The 18,900-nt window shown below is 34.7% G+C and overlaps 2 protein-coding genes across 2 annotated transcripts; one reads left to right on the top strand and one right to left on the bottom strand.

The window, feature by feature from the left end:
- Positions 1–5,248: 5,248 nt before the first annotated feature.
- LOC140840093 (probable beta-D-xylosidase 2) lies at positions 5,249–10,345 on the bottom strand. The gene is made up of 6 exons (XM_073207203.1): positions 9,894–10,345; positions 8,066–8,347; positions 6,966–7,233; positions 6,541–6,891; positions 6,049–6,462; positions 5,249–5,974 (listed from the first exon to the last, which is right to left on the bottom strand). Exons 1-6 carry the CDS (start codon positions 10,290–10,292, stop codon positions 5,373–5,375), a joined length of 2,316 nt encoding a protein of 771 aa, XP_073063304.1. The 5' UTR covers positions 10,293–10,345; the 3' UTR covers positions 5,249–5,372.
- Positions 10,346–13,845: 3,500 nt separating this feature from the next.
- Positions 13,846–16,618, top strand: LOC140840092 (uncharacterized). Its single transcript, XM_073207202.1, has 7 exons — positions 13,846–14,072; positions 14,452–14,523; positions 15,108–15,175; positions 15,269–15,377; positions 15,956–16,030; positions 16,122–16,217; positions 16,419–16,618. The coding sequence occupies exons 1-7, from the start codon at positions 13,944–13,946 to the stop codon at positions 16,437–16,439; spliced, it is 570 nt and encodes a 189-aa protein (XP_073063303.1). The 5' UTR covers positions 13,846–13,943; the 3' UTR covers positions 16,440–16,618.
- Positions 16,619–18,900: the final 2,282 nt, after the last annotated feature.

Raw genomic sequence — 18,900 nt, 5'->3', positions numbered from 1 at the left:
CAGTAGATATTTGATAATTTTTACCCTAATATTAATTGGTGTCGAGCATCATTTGTTAACAATCCGAGATAAAAATAAATAAAAAAACTTGTCCCGAGACCAAATTCAGCCATTTAAAAAGACCAAATTAAAGCTCAAAATAAATAAATGATGAACTTTCGCGATGAATCAAACAATTTTCCTTCAAAATTATATATATATATATATATATATATATATATATATATATATATATATATATATATATTAAAAAAATCATTGTCGTGATTTATGAGCTGAAAAGTTCATTACAACAATATTGACGTAATATAAACAACAATATAATTATTACGGACAATGGTCGTGATACATGCATGGATTGATTAGCCATCTACCACTCCACTTTACTTTGGAGGTTAAAATTCATAAATTATTAAAATCACACATCTCAGTCGCTTTCATAATATATTTCGTGCACATTTATGTGAACACTAATAAAATAAAACTTATATATTGAATGTGATGAAACATAGAAAACTTGTATATTCAATAGATAAGTATCATCTCATCGGTGCTCACATAAGTGTGCACGGTGGATGTGCAATATATCTACACTATATATATAATGTAGATATGCTGCATATCAACCATGCACACTTGTGTGAGTACCAATGAGATGAAAATTGGATATTGGATGTGATGAAATATAGAAAAATTATACATCCAATAGATAAGTATAACCTAATCGTTATTTACATAAGTGTGCACGATATGTGTACAATATATCTACATTATACATATAATATTTATTGGGAGAGTGGATAAAAGAGAGTGATCCCTTAGACGTAAGGCACAAGAATCATGCTTCCTTTTTGGGCTTTTGGAGGTTCGCTTTGCTTTAGATTTCACCCACATTGATTAATGAGCTGCACATGAATGAATGTGGATGGATACACATACACAGGTAGATATTAATTTTATCAAATTATTAATTATGGGTTTGTCAAATATTTAAAGATGGGTCGATATATATAGCTTTTAACTGATCTAACCCCTTTAAATGTTCGATTATAAAGTAAAAATAAATCTTCCAATATTTTATGAGCAATAATAATTATATGAAAAGTAGTGCGGATTTCACAGGCAACAGAACCCAAACATGTGCTACACCTAACGGGTCACCTTTTAGTTGTCACTCTAATTAATTGTAACACAGGAATGATTATGGTAAAAAAAAATATATCACTGTTTTTAGCCTAGATATGGTTTCAGTCATTTATTCATGGAGCGTTGATATGACACCAGACATTGTTGATATATCTGGTCGATGGTGAAAATTACGGCAAAATTCAGATGAAATTTACATAACTCCATTTAGACGTTGAATTTTACGATTTTCTAAATCAAAGAAGGTGGATGCAAGAAAACCATCACACATTATTTGTATTAGGGAATTAAGGCACCTTTGTTCACCCTGGCAGACAAGAAAGTTACCTCCCCATATATGATAACTTTTTTATCCAGACATGTGCAATGTATGGTAATCACACATCGAATTAACATTCTTATCCAATGGCTTCATTTTTTTTTTTTATACCAAGTCATCGATTTTTTATTTTTTTTTATGTAGAAAACATACGAACGCAGTCTTGGGAAAAATTGGATATATAATTTTAAATAAATACGAAATTTAAAAAATATCCTCCTTATTTTCATTTATATTATCCCCCTGATATTACCATATTGTTTCTATAAAATTTATATGATTACATTTATGTACAGTGGCAGAATAATACCGAGGTCATCATGAATGCGTGTATAATTTTAGTCATTATGCTGTACTTGTAGCAATTGTACAATATAATCATGCTCGTGGTAGTACATCTCAGTTTTTGAAAATAACATAGCTACGCCTGAATCGATTGCATTTGCATGGGTGAGAAAGGTATCCGACCCTATTTGAATCTTAGGAAGCAAGTTCGGGTAAATTAAATCGCTACATATTGATTTTTCTATCCCGACGCACTTGGGGTGGTAACTCGATTTACTAGAAGATAATCGGATTTCAAGATAAATGAGATGTTACTCTAAAACATTACTGCAAGAGTACATCTAAAGATGAATATTTATCGATACATGTGTGGTTCATTGATTTTTCAATATATCTTATATGTATTAATAAATACCCACCTTTATATATGCAAAGTTGAGATAATATCCCAAAAGAAACTTGAAACTTCCCTCGATCTCAATCGGTTAGACGATTTTGTGATGAATTAATGGAATGGTTTGTATGTTTTTTTTATGAGCAAAAATTTAATTCGATTTTTGTTGTCAACATCCTGGTTTAAAATGATAGAAGAATATAATTAATCAATACATGTTTTTCTTAACCTTAACGAGCGGAACTCGATGTCCTAACAAACTCGACCCAAATAGAACAGTTGCAATCTTTGTACATTTCTTTCATTTTTATAAATTATATGTTAGTCAACAAACATGTGAACGGCCGCACATTCCAAATGTATTATTGCACACAATGAGAGAATGGGCAAAAATCAGGTTTACTTTTATAAATTGGTAAAATCCATTTCGTCCGATCAACCTCATATTTTTATCCATTGGCCACAATTTTGCCTATACTCCAATCGTGGAGTGAATTTTCGTATATCGATATGAAAAACAAGACTACATATTCTAGAATTAGTGTAAACAACCTTGGCCACACGATACATAGTGAACTTAATTCTAAGGACAGAAATGTGAAATCGAGACCTCAAGGCTCTTGTGTGCACGTGCCAGCTCTCACGTGCTAACATTGGTCCACGTATACATTTCAGCGATGGGGCGAGTCTGACACCTAAATAATGGGTGGATTTGTCAATATAAAAATCTTGAGCTTATATAATTATTATACATATTTCAGTCCACGCAATTTGTTCATGCCCATTTCAGCTTTTAGTTGGTTGGAGCTGTCACCTAAGAAAAAATATCTATATAAATTAGAATCACATTCAAAATAATTGGAGGAAACTTTGCGGGGAAGAGAGGCACCGAATGTATAAATTGGAAAAAAAAAAAATCAGTCCCTTGGACTGCAAGCAAATCACATACTTTTGGGCATTAGAATCTTGGGTAACGAATGACACTTAATATTTTATTTTATCATTTCGTATCTTGGCATGTACTGCAATTTAGAATAACAAAAACTTTTTCAGCAATGGAAGATTTTTTTTAATATATATACAAGAAACATTTGTTTCATAAGTTAGTTTAGACAGAGTTTTGTTATATACTAATTTCGTTGTTCTCGCTGTAACGTTGACATGACACTTTTATTGATATGTCCAATATTATATCATTACCTCAAAAAAAAAATTAAAACCCAAATTTTGGTCCATAGGAGGACAAAACAGATGAATTTGCACGATCAATTTTGCTCTTTTCCAACATTTTTACATAAAAAATAAAATACTGTGTGGTATATAATCTTTCGTGGTTTACCTGGATTAATGCGATTATTAGATTTGAATAATGCTTAAGAAAGGTAGCAAATAAAGATGGCCAAAGCGATCAAGGGCCGTGAATCATGAATAGAAGTGCATGCACTTAATTGTCATCGAGCCCATCCCACCAGAATCGAGTTTCCACTTTTCACTTTTCAGACATATTTAATTAAATCCCTTGTTTTGGTGTTGAATGTATATTTGTTTAGCCGATGACTTCCTGTTTTGGAGTAAACTTCAAGCAATAGAAAGTCACGTCCAGAGCGCAGCATGAGTTGATTATATACAAATAATACGTGGGATGGGCTGTCCATTCTTGGATACGACAATCCCTGTTCTACAGTCTTCGCCCCATTTCGTGTCGACTTGGCTGGAAAATGACGCCCAAGTCGATTGGAGATCAGATATACCTCGTCGTATGGACTTTCGATGAAATTATATATATATTGATGAAGACACTTTTATTAATGACTCAATCGACACATCGTACATAATAATTGGGTCTCACGGGTCATATTTGTGAGACGAATATCTTATTTTGGTCATCTATGAAAAAATATTATTTTTTATGCTAAGAGTATTACTTTTTATTGTGAATATCGATAGGGTTTACCCGTCTCACAGATTAAGATCAGCCAGACAATCTCACACAAGATTTGCCCTCGAACAATTTATAAGCTTTGAAATTTTGTTTGATAATTTTTTTAAAAAAATAACTTATAAAATGTCTAAAGGAGTTGTTTGATAGAGTTGTTTTAAAAACAACTTTTTTTAAGATTTTATTTGAATGTCTTTTAAAAATGAAATTATACTCATCTATTTTACAACATTTATCAAATACTCTTGTCTAACATAACATATAAATTGATTAATAGTCAATGATAATTAAAAATAGCAATGTGTATCAATTTCACGATGTTATGCCCTTTTATAATTATCCTCATAAAAAGATATTATAATATCGAACATTTCAACAAATTTAAGCTTCATTATGTTATTTTATACAAATATTTGGACAAATTATTTTTAAAATAAGATCATATAACTTATAAGCTCTTAATATTTTAGATATAAGCTCCTAAAATGAAAATCTATAAGTTTTTTTAAATAAATTTAATCAAACTCTTCTGGATCTTTTATTTCGACTTTTGTGAAGCCCAAGTCCAGCATGAAATGACGAGAGAAGCCCAAGCCCAACATCTCCCTATTATTTGTTTCAAAAATTCTGTAAATCTTCTTCTTCTTCTTCTTGTTTTTTTTTTTTTGTGTAGTATGAAATTCTTAAATTTTAATTGTATATGTCTCACCTTGCAATGATGCATTTGTTTGGCTTCATTGTTATCGATTATGCAAACGAATTTGGATATGGAAAATCCATGGTTTTGCAGTCACGATGGCTCAGAAGTATTTCGTGGTCTTCAAAGAAGGTACCAACCTTCACTAACACCTGAAGTTGAGTTTCTTGCTGCAACTTCATTTGTCTCTTTAGCAGTTTGGGCGAGACATTCTTGCCAAGCAACGGAGAGCTACTCCGATTTACAGTAACCATGGTTCGACGATTACGCTTTCAAGAATCGTGTTCTGCATGGAAAAGTAAGAAGATTGATATGGAACTTTCCCTTCTTAAGACATAGAGTAATAAATCTCATCTATGTAGAAGAAAATATAAGGTGGCCTAAGCAATGGATCATACTTTTTTATATGTCAGATATAGTTTCAGATATTTCACTTGTTTTTGTTTTTGTTTTTGTTTTTCTCATTAATGAAAATAAACTTCGTTTTTCTCCTTGAAAGGGATGCCTAAAGAGAGGCACAGTAGCAGCAAATTACGCACTTTATTTACTGCCCTGCTTCAACTTCATAAATACGGAAAAAATAGACATTTGATCAGGATTTGATCACCCGTAGAGTTTGAGCTTGAAGTGAAATGGGATGCCTTATATCCCCAATGTGAAGTGCATGCTCTCCCATCTGAATCCGCCGGATTCCCGCCCTATCCACCACACTTAGATGCTTACAAACATGAATGTTAACAGCAACTTGTCGTTGCCCTCCTGCAGGCACGCTCACTTTCTCGAAAGCAACCAATTGTTTGCTCGGCGCCCAAAGTGATTCTGGTGGAGATGAGTACACGAGCAATGTATGGGAACCATCTTTCGAGCCTATGTTTTTTACATCCACAGATAAGCTAAGGGAGAGCCTGTTACATCTAGCATGAGTCACATGGATTGCGTTGCTTGAAACGACTGTGGAATTCAAGTGGTGGCGGCCATCTATAGGAATGGATACCACCTTCGGACCATCCACAATCGTGTGCACGAAGCTCGTGTAGCTCAGTCCGTGCCCAAATGGATATGCCACAGGTCCTTTGTAGAACCTGTAACTCCTTCCAGGATAGTTTCTTGACGGATCCGACCTCATGTCCATGGTTGTCATTGGTAAGTTGTTGAGGTATTCTTGTTTGTACCAAGTCATCGGAAGCTTTCCACCTAAATTAATCCCATCAAATATCAATATTTCAGAAGGATCAAGTCCTCAGCCAGACACAAAGTTCTATCCATACCTGGATTGTGTGTTCCGAACAAAACATCGGCAATGGCGGCTCCACCAGCTTGCCCCGGATAGCCAACCCACAATATCGATTGGATTTTGGGATCTTTTTTGGCAAACGATACATCGACCGGACCACCGCTCATTAATACCAAAATTATTGGACCCTTTGAGGCAGCGGCAACCTTTGATATGAGCTCTTGTTGGCGACCTGGTAGCATCAGTCCTGCTCTGTCTCTAAACTCTGCCTCAATAGATTGATCCAGTCCCATTACCATAATAGTTGCATCCGCCTGGAGTGCAGCTCTAATGGCTCCACCAAACAGCACATCACTAGAGCAAGCAACATCCACACAACCCGGTTGATGAATGGTTCTTGTGTACTTTGTTATACCATGTAATGGAGTAGTGTATCCACACGCAACACCTACACATTTTTCAAAGAAAAATTTAGCCCCTACTTTTAGATGAAAACTCAAAAATACACTTGAGTGATCTTTGTTACCAGCATAATTGCCAATCATGGTGACTGTGACATCTGAATTAGGCCCAATAACAGCGATGGGACGGTGCCTTCTTGGAGAAAGCGGCAGCGAAGGCCCTTCATTTTTCAGCAAAACAATGCCCTGTCTCGCTGCTTCCAAGGCCAGCTCTCGGTGTGCAGGGCTGCACACGTCTTTCGGGCCAAGTTTACCATACGGATGCGCTGATGGTTCTCCATCGAACATTCCCAGTCTCATTTGAACCTTGATAGAGTTAGCCAATGCGCCATTTATTTCTTCTTCGTTTAACAGCCCTTTCCGCACCGCATTCTCCGTGTGCACAGCCAGAAAAGGCCCACAGTCCAAGTCCAAACCTGGAATTCATAAAATCTACAGCATTATCAACCAAATTGTGGCTAAATGTTGTTTGTTCCAAGTACTAACAAACCTGCTTTGATTGCATCAGCTGCTGCTGCTTCCGGTGTTGATGTATAATGCTGATTATCATACAAAACACCCACCGAGTCACAGTCCGAAACAATATACCCGTTAAGACGCCAGGCACCTCTTACCGTTCCCCTGAGAAGTCTGGGGTCCGCGCAGGTCGGAATACCATTTACTTGATTGTATGAACACATCACACTCGCAACCTTACCCTCCATCACACAACTCTTGAATGGTACATCGAATGTATCCTCGAGATCTTGCTTGCTTACCTGAACAATTCAAAAACCGCTCTTTACGTGTAATCGATTCCAGCTCGGTTCAGAGGAATATGGATTCTTCTCTATAAAATAACAGCAGTGCTCTTTTTGATAACCAACAAAGCTAACGGGACTTCTTGGGAAGACTCTTCTCATTAGATTAGCATCCATAATATTAAGTGTTAACCATGCTAAACTTAATAGTATAAATCTATATATGGAGCATTTTGATTATTTTTATCAAGCTCCAATAATAAGTCAAGGCATTGGACGAAGAATTCTTGAATATTATTACTTTATTTGACTATTTTACTGCCCTCTGATAAATATAAGACTAATTGTCTCTTGATGATATATCTATACATGTTTTAATTCAATACTACATGCTTAAATGATGGACGTTATACATATTAAACAATTATCTTGCATGCATGTGAACAATAATCCTGTATTAAATTTACATACATTAAGTCGAATGCAAATCAAATATCAGCGACAAAATTCAGTACATCATTACATAAAGTTTATGGTATATATAAATCATCATTAAAAATTGTTTTGATTTTGTTTTTGTTTCTTTAAAAAACAGTTTCGATTTCGATTTACTATTTCAAATGAATAATGGCCGAGTAAACAAATATCGAGCCTCGTGAAACGGACTCACCTCAAATTTTTTTTAGAAACCCAACGTGAATCATAAATTCAGTACCAAAATAATAAATTAGTGGAAAATGATAAAAGGGATTGGAAAGTGGGGTCGTAAAAGTCATAAATTGTCAGAAAAACAATATCGTGTCTAATAAACAAACGACATGGCCCATCACTTTGACGTATCATTCCATACCTTGGCATTAAAATGGAATCTATCCACCCCACTCCAGTTGTCGAGGTCGTACGCCGTGTAATGCTTGCAACATGCCGCCACCTTCAGCCGGTCGCCGCCGTCAGTTCCCTGTAACCCCTTGACATAGCTCGCTGCGTAAACACCAGCCACCATCGGGTCCTCACCCGGGGTTTCCTGCCCACGGCCCCATCTCGGGTCACGGAATATGTTGATGTTTGGGCTCCAATATGTCAGGCCAGCAGCACCGCCATTGTACATGGCTCGGGCCTCGTCTGATACGACCTATTGAATGAATATGCAGTGAATATGTCCTCGAATATTTGGTTTGTATGGATTAATCTATTTGACCATAAATTTTAAGCTCTACAACATAAAATTATTTCAAACTGTGTCTTCGATATGGTTAAAATATTTGATTGGGATTAAATACTTAATCAACTCGAATTAACATCCCAATTAACCGGCACAGTTAGTAATGAATGGGAATTATACACCACTTTTTTTTTTTAATTATATGTGTGACAAGATCTTATCAACAATGGTAGACTAATAGAGCAAACCGAGCCCACTGACGTAATCTAAAAACGTCGCAGCTGATTGGTGGCAACTTGCAAATAAATTTGTTTGTACCTTTCGCTTGAAAATGTGTAATCTAATACTAACAGCTTTTTCTTAGACACTCTCAGAAAAAGGGCGTGTTCCATACGCACAGAAATCCAAGAGTGACAAAGTTTAACGCTGTAAATTTAATTTTAAATAATTTTTATTTGAAATGTACAGTGGTATAGAATCGGTGAAAATGATTTTTGAAGAAATTGGTTTTTCAAAGGAAATATATATTAGCTGCCTATTATATAACTTTTTTATTATTAAATATGCTAATCATTGATGATTCTTATGACATTTGTATTATTTTGATAACATACGACACACGCAAACCATAAAAGCATACCAAAAATTTGATTGATATTTGGATATAGTTTGGGTCATTCTTGGAATCAGACAAAAAAAAGAACTTAAACGAGTCAAATTCCAATTTGCTCCCAGAAGTTGATCATATTAAAATATGGCCAAGGTCCTCTCTCCTGGACAGGGTGCTCCAGCCCGATCAAGATCCTCAACCCAAGACAGGGTCCTCTCGCTCAGCCATGTTTTAGGTCATCCGGACATTATGGGTCACCAGACCATCATTAGTATGATGATCAGTGCTCATGACAAGACTCAGACTTGACCAACATACATCATTAGCATGACAATCAGTGCTTATGACAAGACCATAACAGTATGGGTCACTATGTCTATTGACAGATGACATGGCATGAGCCGTCGTCAAAAGATAGGGCATGATCATATGTCTAATCAAGAACAATGTACATGTACTGTAAGCGATGTCATTTTCTCCACTAGAAATACCTGGGTTTGCTCATTTGAAAAACATTGCAACATTCAATAAATTCACTCTCTATTTAGTGAATTGTGTACTGACTTGAGCTTCGAAATTGATACATTGCAACCTTTCTCGCGCCAACATTATCTTGTTGAGTGTGTGCAAAGTATACCAGGACAGGCCGTCCGGACAGATTAGGACAGAGTACCGGGAGACTAGGGACCACCCGAATTCATCCAATCAGGTCAGCGAATTCATCCAATTAGGTCAGGTCATACTCATTCTATCATATCAAAATCTTAAAAAAAAAAAAAAAACTTTTCTTGCTCGCTACACTACCTATCGAAGCACATCCAACCTACCCGAACATCATCATCCAACAAAAAACTATATTTTAATCAAACTTTAGAAAAGCAAAGGTTAATGAATAATTTTACTTACTTTTCCAATCTCCTCCCACAAGGAAGCATTGAAAGAGGCAGCAGTGGTGATCACCTGCGGGAAGCTGGTGGCGCCAGGGAATTCGCCACCGAATCTCGTCCCCGGCCCCACATTGGAAACTCCATGGAGCGCCTCCGACCACCACTCGTACCTGTCGATCCCCAGCCGCGGCACGGCGGCTGCATTGTTGACAAGCAGCCTAACTTTCTCTTGCAATGTCAAGCGCCCCAGTAAATCCTTCACTCTGTCAGCTATGGTTAAATCTGCTCTGCAGAATGGTAATCTTTTGTTGGCTGAATCTCTCGAGCTGCAGGCGAAGGGCTGCCGGGCCTCGGTAATGGTGAAAGTCAGCAATTGGAGACAGAAGAAAACAAAGCAAAAGATGGCGCTTGACCTCATTTTTTTGAAGGGAAATTACTCCTGTTATATGAGGTGATATATGAAAGTGGTGGGATGTGTTTTTATATGAGTGGTCAGTTGTGTGAATTGTGAACCGAAACCATTTTTCGGGTTAAAATTCGGGGAGCTCTGTACTCGTTTTTCGTAAAACAATTCTTAAAATTTTATACGTATATTTTTTTTTAAAAGTATTAATTTAATGTATTATCCGTTTCATTGGAAGTGGTGAAGGGTGATGTAAAATTACAGCTTTGCTTTTGCTATTCTCGTCAATTATTAGTTCAACTTCTTCAAGAAATTCTAAAACAATATTTTATTCTATACCTTTTTTGGTTTTTCTTTGGGGTAAAATGAGCAAGTTGCACGTAAATATGGCACGAACCTTTATGATGTCATTTATTGTGAAGTTTATTTGACTTTATTTATTTGAAATCATGTAATACTTGTCTATATGAGAATCTCGTCAGCACCGGACTTGAATGGATCGGGCGGTTCCATTTGGTGTAAGCTTTAAGCAATTTTTAACTACTTATTTAAAGCAGGGGCGGAGCCAGAAATATGGCTCCGTACGGATTAGAATTTTAAACTTTAGAATTTTTTAATATTTTATATTGATATACCCGGACTAATATCATATTATTCTAAAATTATACAAAAATTTACTTATAAATTTTTTCAAAAAAAAATTGGGCCACTCGGGCTAAAGCCTAGATAGAAGCCCACATTTTTAAAGTATCCAATCCTTTACGTCTCGTCTGCCATCATTTTACGAATGAAACATATAGCGAGTAAAATTAATATAGAACGAAATTAAGAATATCACGTTTTAGGTTTTCAAAATGTGATTATACAATATGCTTTACTGGTAATTATTAAGTACATATTCTCGTTTTATGAAAATGATTGAGTTGATTAAATAATCTCGATCAATTCTTTTTTTTTTAAAGAAAATGACCTTCTCAAGTATATTTAAAATATATGTTATTTTTTAAAAAAATTAGTTGAGCGAAGTTAAAAAATAAAATAACCCGCTTTTAAGGTTGTCATCGTATGGGCTAGGGATCAAAATATAAATCTGTTTTTATCGATCCAATCAAGTCAAATAAATTTAAATCTACGATTTCAAACACATTGCATTATAATAATTTCGTTGATTTCCATTTATGTGTAGCAACTTTCAATAATCGTTACATTTAGCGGAATAATTAATGAAAAATTATAGATGACTAGAAATCAAAACATATTAGATCCAATATCATAAATTTTCAAGCTGTGATAATCAAGCAACAAGGCATCGACAAAGATTTTTTGCCGGGTTCGGGTTGGCGTTAACACAAGCCCCGGATCCACAACCGGCTCCGCGGCAGAAGCCGTTACATTTATAGGCATCTTCTTGATTTCTGTAGTTACAAGAACCAATGTGGTAGCGGCCTCCTTCGCAGTTAACATACCCTTCTACATAGATATGATTAGCACCTGCAAACACAAATTAGAAATACTTAAAAAATAAATAATTTTTACTTATTTGTATTATTAGTTTTAGTCATTTAATTAATTTTTTCCCGATTTAATTATAACACAGGAGATTTTGTAAATAAAATATTTTTATCGAAAATTTTCAAATTTCGTCCGGCAAGACAAAAGTTTTTGATGAAAGAAATAGTGATAAAAAGAAAATACATACCTATCGAAAGCGTGATCACAAATATGATAAAGAACCGCAAAGCCCTAAAGTTTGCCATTTTTAATGCTCTCCAAAAGTTTGTGTTTGTTTGTATATGAAAGGTCGATTTTTTATTTTTTTTTAAATGAGCTGGTGCATGTTTAAATAGATACATCTGTTTTTTGCTTAAATTTTAAAATGGAAAGTTCGATTAAATATTACTTATAAATTGATAAATATTTCATGATTTCATAGACATAAACAGGTAATTAATAATTACGTATCGACGAATTGGCAAACAAATCAATATTTGGCCCTACAGAATATTGGTTAAACCATTTGGGCCTTTGGCGATTCCGATGGACGATTTGGTCCCATTTCTGTCCAAATTTTCTTGGTCCATCCCTGTAAGGTTTTTAGCTCCGAAAGTTGACAAATTCTAATCTAAATCTAAAACAATAAATGTTCTTTTGAATTAAAAAATTTGCCCTATCGATGCAATAAATACGTTGGAGCCATTTTCAAGACGGATGGTTAAATAAATTGGGATTCATCTTTAATACATCTCTCACGTATAAAAGTTTGGCCCATTCAATGAGAGCATCCCTACTTAATGCATTTTGACTAACATTTATTGATAAAATGCACTAATTCATCTAATCTAATCTAATTAAAAAAAAAAAAGAGTATGATTTTTTTAATACGATCTCACATATATTATTTTCGTGAAACATTCAACTTTATTCATGTTTAAATAGAAAAATTATATTTTCACGAAGCGGATCGATTGGAGATCAGTCTCACATTAACTAGTTTGATACAAAAATTTAAATCATAATATGATATCTCAACTAGCAAAAAGTCGTAAAACGATAATGTTAGATCCGTCCCCGTCCAATCCATAATGAAGTAAAATTGGCATGAATTGTGCATGTGGATCCGTTCGGACGTACTGTATGGAGATATCCAAATTTCGCTCGATACGGTTTAGTGACTGTGCCTTCACATGTTTGCTTAATTGAGTAAAATTGGCATGAGCTGCACATGAAGCTCAGTTCGGAGTATGAGATTTATAAAATGTCCACCGAATTAAATAAAACTGGCATGAATCACACGAGGTTTATTTGGGAATTATCATAAAGGATAGATTTGGTTTAAGGATCTAAATATAAATATTTCTATAGGCAACTTGTTCGGGTCAACTCAACGGCACGTTGCGGTCCAGCTCATTCCCAACTTCCTGCTACCCTATACGGGTAACCATTACCCACCAAATCTATTTAATTTAATTTAATATATTTTTGTTTAATTTAGAAATTTGGTTCTTATTTTATACAAATTCTGTTATTTTGATTTATACTTCTGTTATTTTGGTTTCGATTATTTCGATTTACTCAGCTCAATTTTGGTTATTTTTACTCTCAACTTCCATTTTTTTGTTCTCTTCTTTTGTACTGATTTTGAAAATACGAGGATAAGTATAAAAAAGTTCAATTAAATAATTCTTAATTTTTTTAATCCAATTATATATAAAATTTTGAGTGAGCCTCATGTGAGACCGTCTCACGGATCATAATCTTCTGTGAGACGGGTTAACCTACCTATATTCACAATAATAAAAGTAATATTTTTAGCATAAAAAATAATATTTTTTCACGGACTATCCAAATACAAGATCTGTCTCACCAAATACAACCCGTGAAACCATCTTACACAAATTTTTGTCAAAAATATTTGTATAACTGGCGTCGGGCTAGGCTTCTAGGCCCCGCCCCCACTTTGGTTATTGGTTGCCATCATATGGGGTAGGGATCAAAATATAAATATTATATTTGATGAACTCACCCCCACGTCACAGTCAAGCTTATTTTATATAAATTCTACAAAACTCGTAAGTTTGATGAGAGTAAGAAAGAAACAAAGAGCCAGGGAGAGAAAAAAACAAATACATCATTTTTTATTTAATATTTACATTTATTTTGAAAAGAATGAGTGATACTGCGTTGTTGATATCTGATTTAAGATCATATTCTGGAGAAATATTTGCATGCAGAATATGCCATGAAGAAGATTTTCAAAGACTGGAGGCTCCTTGCGCTTGTTCTGGGACAGTTAAGGTATATTTCCCATAAAATTTCTCTGTTTTTAATCAGACAATAAGCTCCAAATTTAATGTTAGTGTTATTGATTCTTGTTTGAAGGTATATTTCCCAGAAAGTTTCTCTGTTTTTTTTTAAAAATCATAAATTAAGCTTCATGCTTAATGTTATCAGTGATTATCATTTAACAGTAAAGTTTCCCAGAAAATTTCTTTGTTTTTTAATCAGGCAGTAAGCTCCAAATTTAATGTTATTATTAATTTTTATGCAGTAGTGTATGTTGGAGAAAATTTCTCTGTTTATATTTCATCCATTCAGTTTCCAATTTAATGTTATTATCGATTTTTATTGAATAATATCTGATAGATTATTTGATTCTTTTCTTCTCTGTTTGAAGTTTGCACATAGAGATTGCATTCAGAGGTGGTGCAATGAAAAGGGAAACACAACTTGTGAAATCTGCTTGGAGGTGCCCATATATTTATTTTATGTTCAGTTCATAATCATTCTCGCGCCCTCGACCTCGAAGCGAGGGCATTGTGTAGCAACTAGTTCGTTTCCGTCTTTATTCTAAAAAGATATGAAAACGGTTTAACGAAATTACTATAAAAGTCGATTGTAGCCCTTGAAAACCATTTCAGATATCTGTTTTAAACCGATTTCGGACGGTATATTACGATCATCACATCGATTCAGGATCTTTATCACTGGGATTTTTTATTTTTCTTTGTAATGAAATGGTTTTAATAATTGTGGATTTTTTCATTTCGAAACAGTGTGTTATAGATGAGCATATCAATCATTCAAAGGCAAATGAATTGTTTTTTATATGTCTCTTTCCCAGCAAACTGGCTTTCTTGGACTGTAATAAAGCTGCTTTCTTTTTATATATTTTGCAAAGAATGGGACATTTCTTCTATCTTATCTGTATCTGTGTGAACTTGAGAACAATCTTAAGCTACGCAACGCCATGCATAACTTTTAATTTAAAGGGCTGTCGGAGTTGACGTAATTTGATTAAAAATCGATATATTTTCAAATATTTTATTGCAGAAATTTGAATCTGGGTATACATCTCCACCTCAGAAAAGACAATTAAATGATACAACAGTGACAATAAGGTATTCATTTTTGTCCTTTTCTTTTCTTTAAATATACATATTTTGGTTATTTTTAATATATCTGGATATAATTTAATATTGTGCTGCATATAGGTTTAGATTGGAAGACTCGAGAACTGGGGCAGATCAACAAAATGATGAAGAAATTCTTGAAAATGCAGCTGATAAAAGTGCTACTTACTGCAGATCAGTGGCTCTAGTTGTTAGTTTATTTTTCATACTTTTATCTCAAATTTTGAGGTCAAATTTAAAAAATCATATGTCCGTTTTAAAATATGACAGTTGTGTTGTAAGAAAACTCATGCATAAGGCAATGTGTACTATTTTCATGGTTTCACATGAGAAAGAGGCTAGCTGGCATTAGCAGAGTCAGGATTTTCGAATGACTGGTGAAACTAGAATTCTTAATTTCAAGAAATCCTACTAGGGTCGAAGTCGTGTTTTTGTGAATATGTAAATAAATAAATATTTTTTGAATCTATGAAGATATTAATGGAGAGATGAAGATCAATCTCTTACTGCCTTCTTTAGTTCTCCCTCTGCTAGCTTATGCTAGAAATTTGTATATCTTGTGACAGTCTGTAGTTGTTTAAGACGAGTTGCCATATAATTCAAATTACTTATGAGAAAAAATGTCCAAATCACGCCAGTTGATTCCACGGTGTTGAACTCTAATTTTGATGATTAACGACTTGATGAGAATATCTCGAGATTTTTTTATTATTGTATTTTTCATTATTTTGCTGCCTTATTTGACATATCCTCTTCTCATATTTGCAGTTCACCTCTCTGCTTCTGATCAGACATATATATGTTGTCCTCGCCGTCGGGGGACACCCGTTTTCACTTCTTACTGTAAGTGCCTGTCCTCTTACACTTTGAATTGATCTTTAGTATAATATGTTCACAAACTGATTGAGCTTTTTTGGCTAAAATACATATGCAGATGTTAATAGTCAAGATTAGTGGCATACTTTTTCCAATGTACATTCTGCTTCGGATTTTTACGGCATTGCTAGATACTGTGAGGCATCATAGTCAGGTAATTCTTCCGGAATTCTGTAAGAATTATTAACAATTTGCTTGTGAAATTTCATGAACCCCATGTTAGATGGACAAATTGCATTCGCAATCATCGAACAGCAAACCTAATATTGATTTGTAAAATGAATTAACAAAGTGTCACCAGTATCTTCTGTTGAATTAGAGAATCCAAGAGTTGAATTTTTGTTGCTTGTTTCAGAATCCGGATATGGGCATGTAAGGGGGAATGAAGACGATCAAGAAAAGAGTGGCGCAACACATTTTACAACGTTGATCAACTCGTGTCTTTGGTTTACATCTTGTACTCGTAATAATTATTGTTGAAGAACAAACAAGAATGTATAAATTAAATTTTTACGTTCAATTGAAAGGAAGAGAGATTTGTTTGCAATAGCTATACATAAGTAATGTGATGCAAATTCAGTTGAATCTCAGATTGAACAGAAAATTTTGCAACCCGGCTCAATTACAACTGAAACGAAGAATGTTAGGAAGGCGTGATTTCTTACACAAGGAAAGATGGAATCATGAAGCAAAGCTAATCTCTGCAGTGTTGTACATGGTTTCTAGCTAGTATTGTTCTAGAAGCAACCTTCCTCGATTCTGCAGGTTGATCAAAGAGTCGACAACAACTGTTTTAGAGAAAGACTCGCAGTCTTCGTTAGCTGCAACTTTCAAGAAGTTTTGGATGACCAATGATACATCATCTTCTCAACTTTGAATGGGGAAGTTGGCTCCCGAACTTTTGCCATGACTTCCAACTTCATAGACATTTTTGCTGCCCTTTGCAGTACCGCATCAAGAAGTCCTGGAAAATGGTGCTAATAATGAAACAACAATATCGAGGATGAAAAAAATATAGGATAAATGAAAAGCAGCAGAAAACAAGTTACTGTCTTGGGATCAAATTAATAAAAAGTACATCAGTCATAGGAAAGGTAGAATTAAAGATCATGCAGGAATATTCTCATATGGTAAATGATTGGGTAGAAAATGAAAATTCTTGCAAAGACGTTCAAACGCTTGAACCTAAACTTTCCTGGTTCGAAAGTTTCCGGTTTTCTTATTTGTTAGGACACAGAGTTCTTCACGTATTTCAAATGCCGTTCAGGATTAACTTACCGGCCAATCGAGCAACATTCACACCTTAACTTCAAGGGCACATGTCATTCCTCAATTTGTAGAGGAAGATATATTCCTCTAAACCCGTGATTTCTTTCGCATCTTGGCATGCCGTATGACAGAGGGAGACCTGCGCAGACGTTAAAAATGCAGTTTTTAAGTCGATACACAGTATAAATCATCTTCATCATGATAAGTGAGTTTTCTTAAATTATTTACCACAATAACATTGGTACTTCAATAATATATTACTTTAGAATACATTCCACGGCATTGTACAGTGCTGAAAAATGTTCAAGAACTGATGCATTGGCAAAATACATCACAAAGCAATGAGAAAACCAAGAATGTCTTTTTGGTGAATCTTTCAGGAAGTTAAATGGTAGTAGAATGGACCAAAGATGAAAAGTAACATGTACGCTCTTATAGATTGATTGTCTCGACCATAATCAAGATGTCTACAAAATAATATCTGATCTGACAAATACTAAATGGAAATGAAAACATGAAAAAGAAAAAAACAATTAAATTATAGTGAAGTAGCAAGCTCGCAATGGCTAGGCCATCTGATGTTGATGTCCCTCGTCCCAGCTGATCATCCAATGCCACAAGTGAACTTTGAATAGCAGAAGACTGTATTATTAAATATCTACAGGTGTAGAACATGACAAACGCAACGTAAATGAGCTAAATATTAAACAAATCTAAGGTGCTACGAAGAACTATAAGAAAAAACAGATCTTGCAACAAATCCAAACCTCAGATACAATTAGCCAAGTTCTTAAATTTGAAATGCTCGGAATGTTACTATGGAATCTACATTCATATGGTAACTCGAAGCCCAGTAATCACCCACGTACATCTACTGGGATATTAAAAGAATATGGTAAACACAACTCATGATTCCAAAGGATAATTGAGTAGAATTCCAAAACCACGAGGACTTTTAACATCCTGCTAACGTAGCATAGAAGCAGTTTCCAAAAGCTCTGTAAGGAATGTGCTGTAGCCAGCCATAATATGATCTTTAGCACCTTCGAACAAAAATTCGGCCGATAGGAGTCAGCTTTAAACTTTCTGCTGGCACATCAGCTCCTATTTGGAATAATTAAGTGGAGCCATTAATGAAGAAATAGGACATTTCGGAGATACTTCATTTAAAGTTCCAAAAACTGATCTGGTCCAAAATCACCGCCAAACAAACTTGGCATAAGAAAGTAGAATTCCCACCCATGTTAGGACCCGTAAGAAGTATAAAGCTGCCATGGTCAGAACCACCAAGTGTGGTATCATTGGTGACAAACGTACCATCTCATAAAGTATCACCCTTAAGAACAGGATGCCCCAAACTTTTAGCACTCAGGTGTGACACTTCATTAGAAAAGAAGTAGATAAGATCGGACATGTTTTCCCTTCATAGTATTAACTTTTAATAGATAAGCTGATCAAAACAACGAGTTCTCAAAAACGTATATGCCATATCAGATATTGTCCCACAACCTCTCCTTTGAACAACTCTGGGATAACTTTATGATACTTAGAGAGGTTACTGCTGCGAT

This window comes from Primulina eburnea, chromosome 8 (genome assembly GCF_022965805.1).
Source record: "Primulina eburnea isolate SZY01 chromosome 8, ASM2296580v1, whole genome shotgun sequence".
Classification (NCBI taxonomy): Eukaryota; Viridiplantae; Streptophyta; class Magnoliopsida; order Lamiales; family Gesneriaceae; genus Primulina; species Primulina eburnea.
The sequence above is the reverse complement of the archived record's forward strand: the minus strand, read 5'-3'. Positions and strand labels throughout refer to the sequence as shown.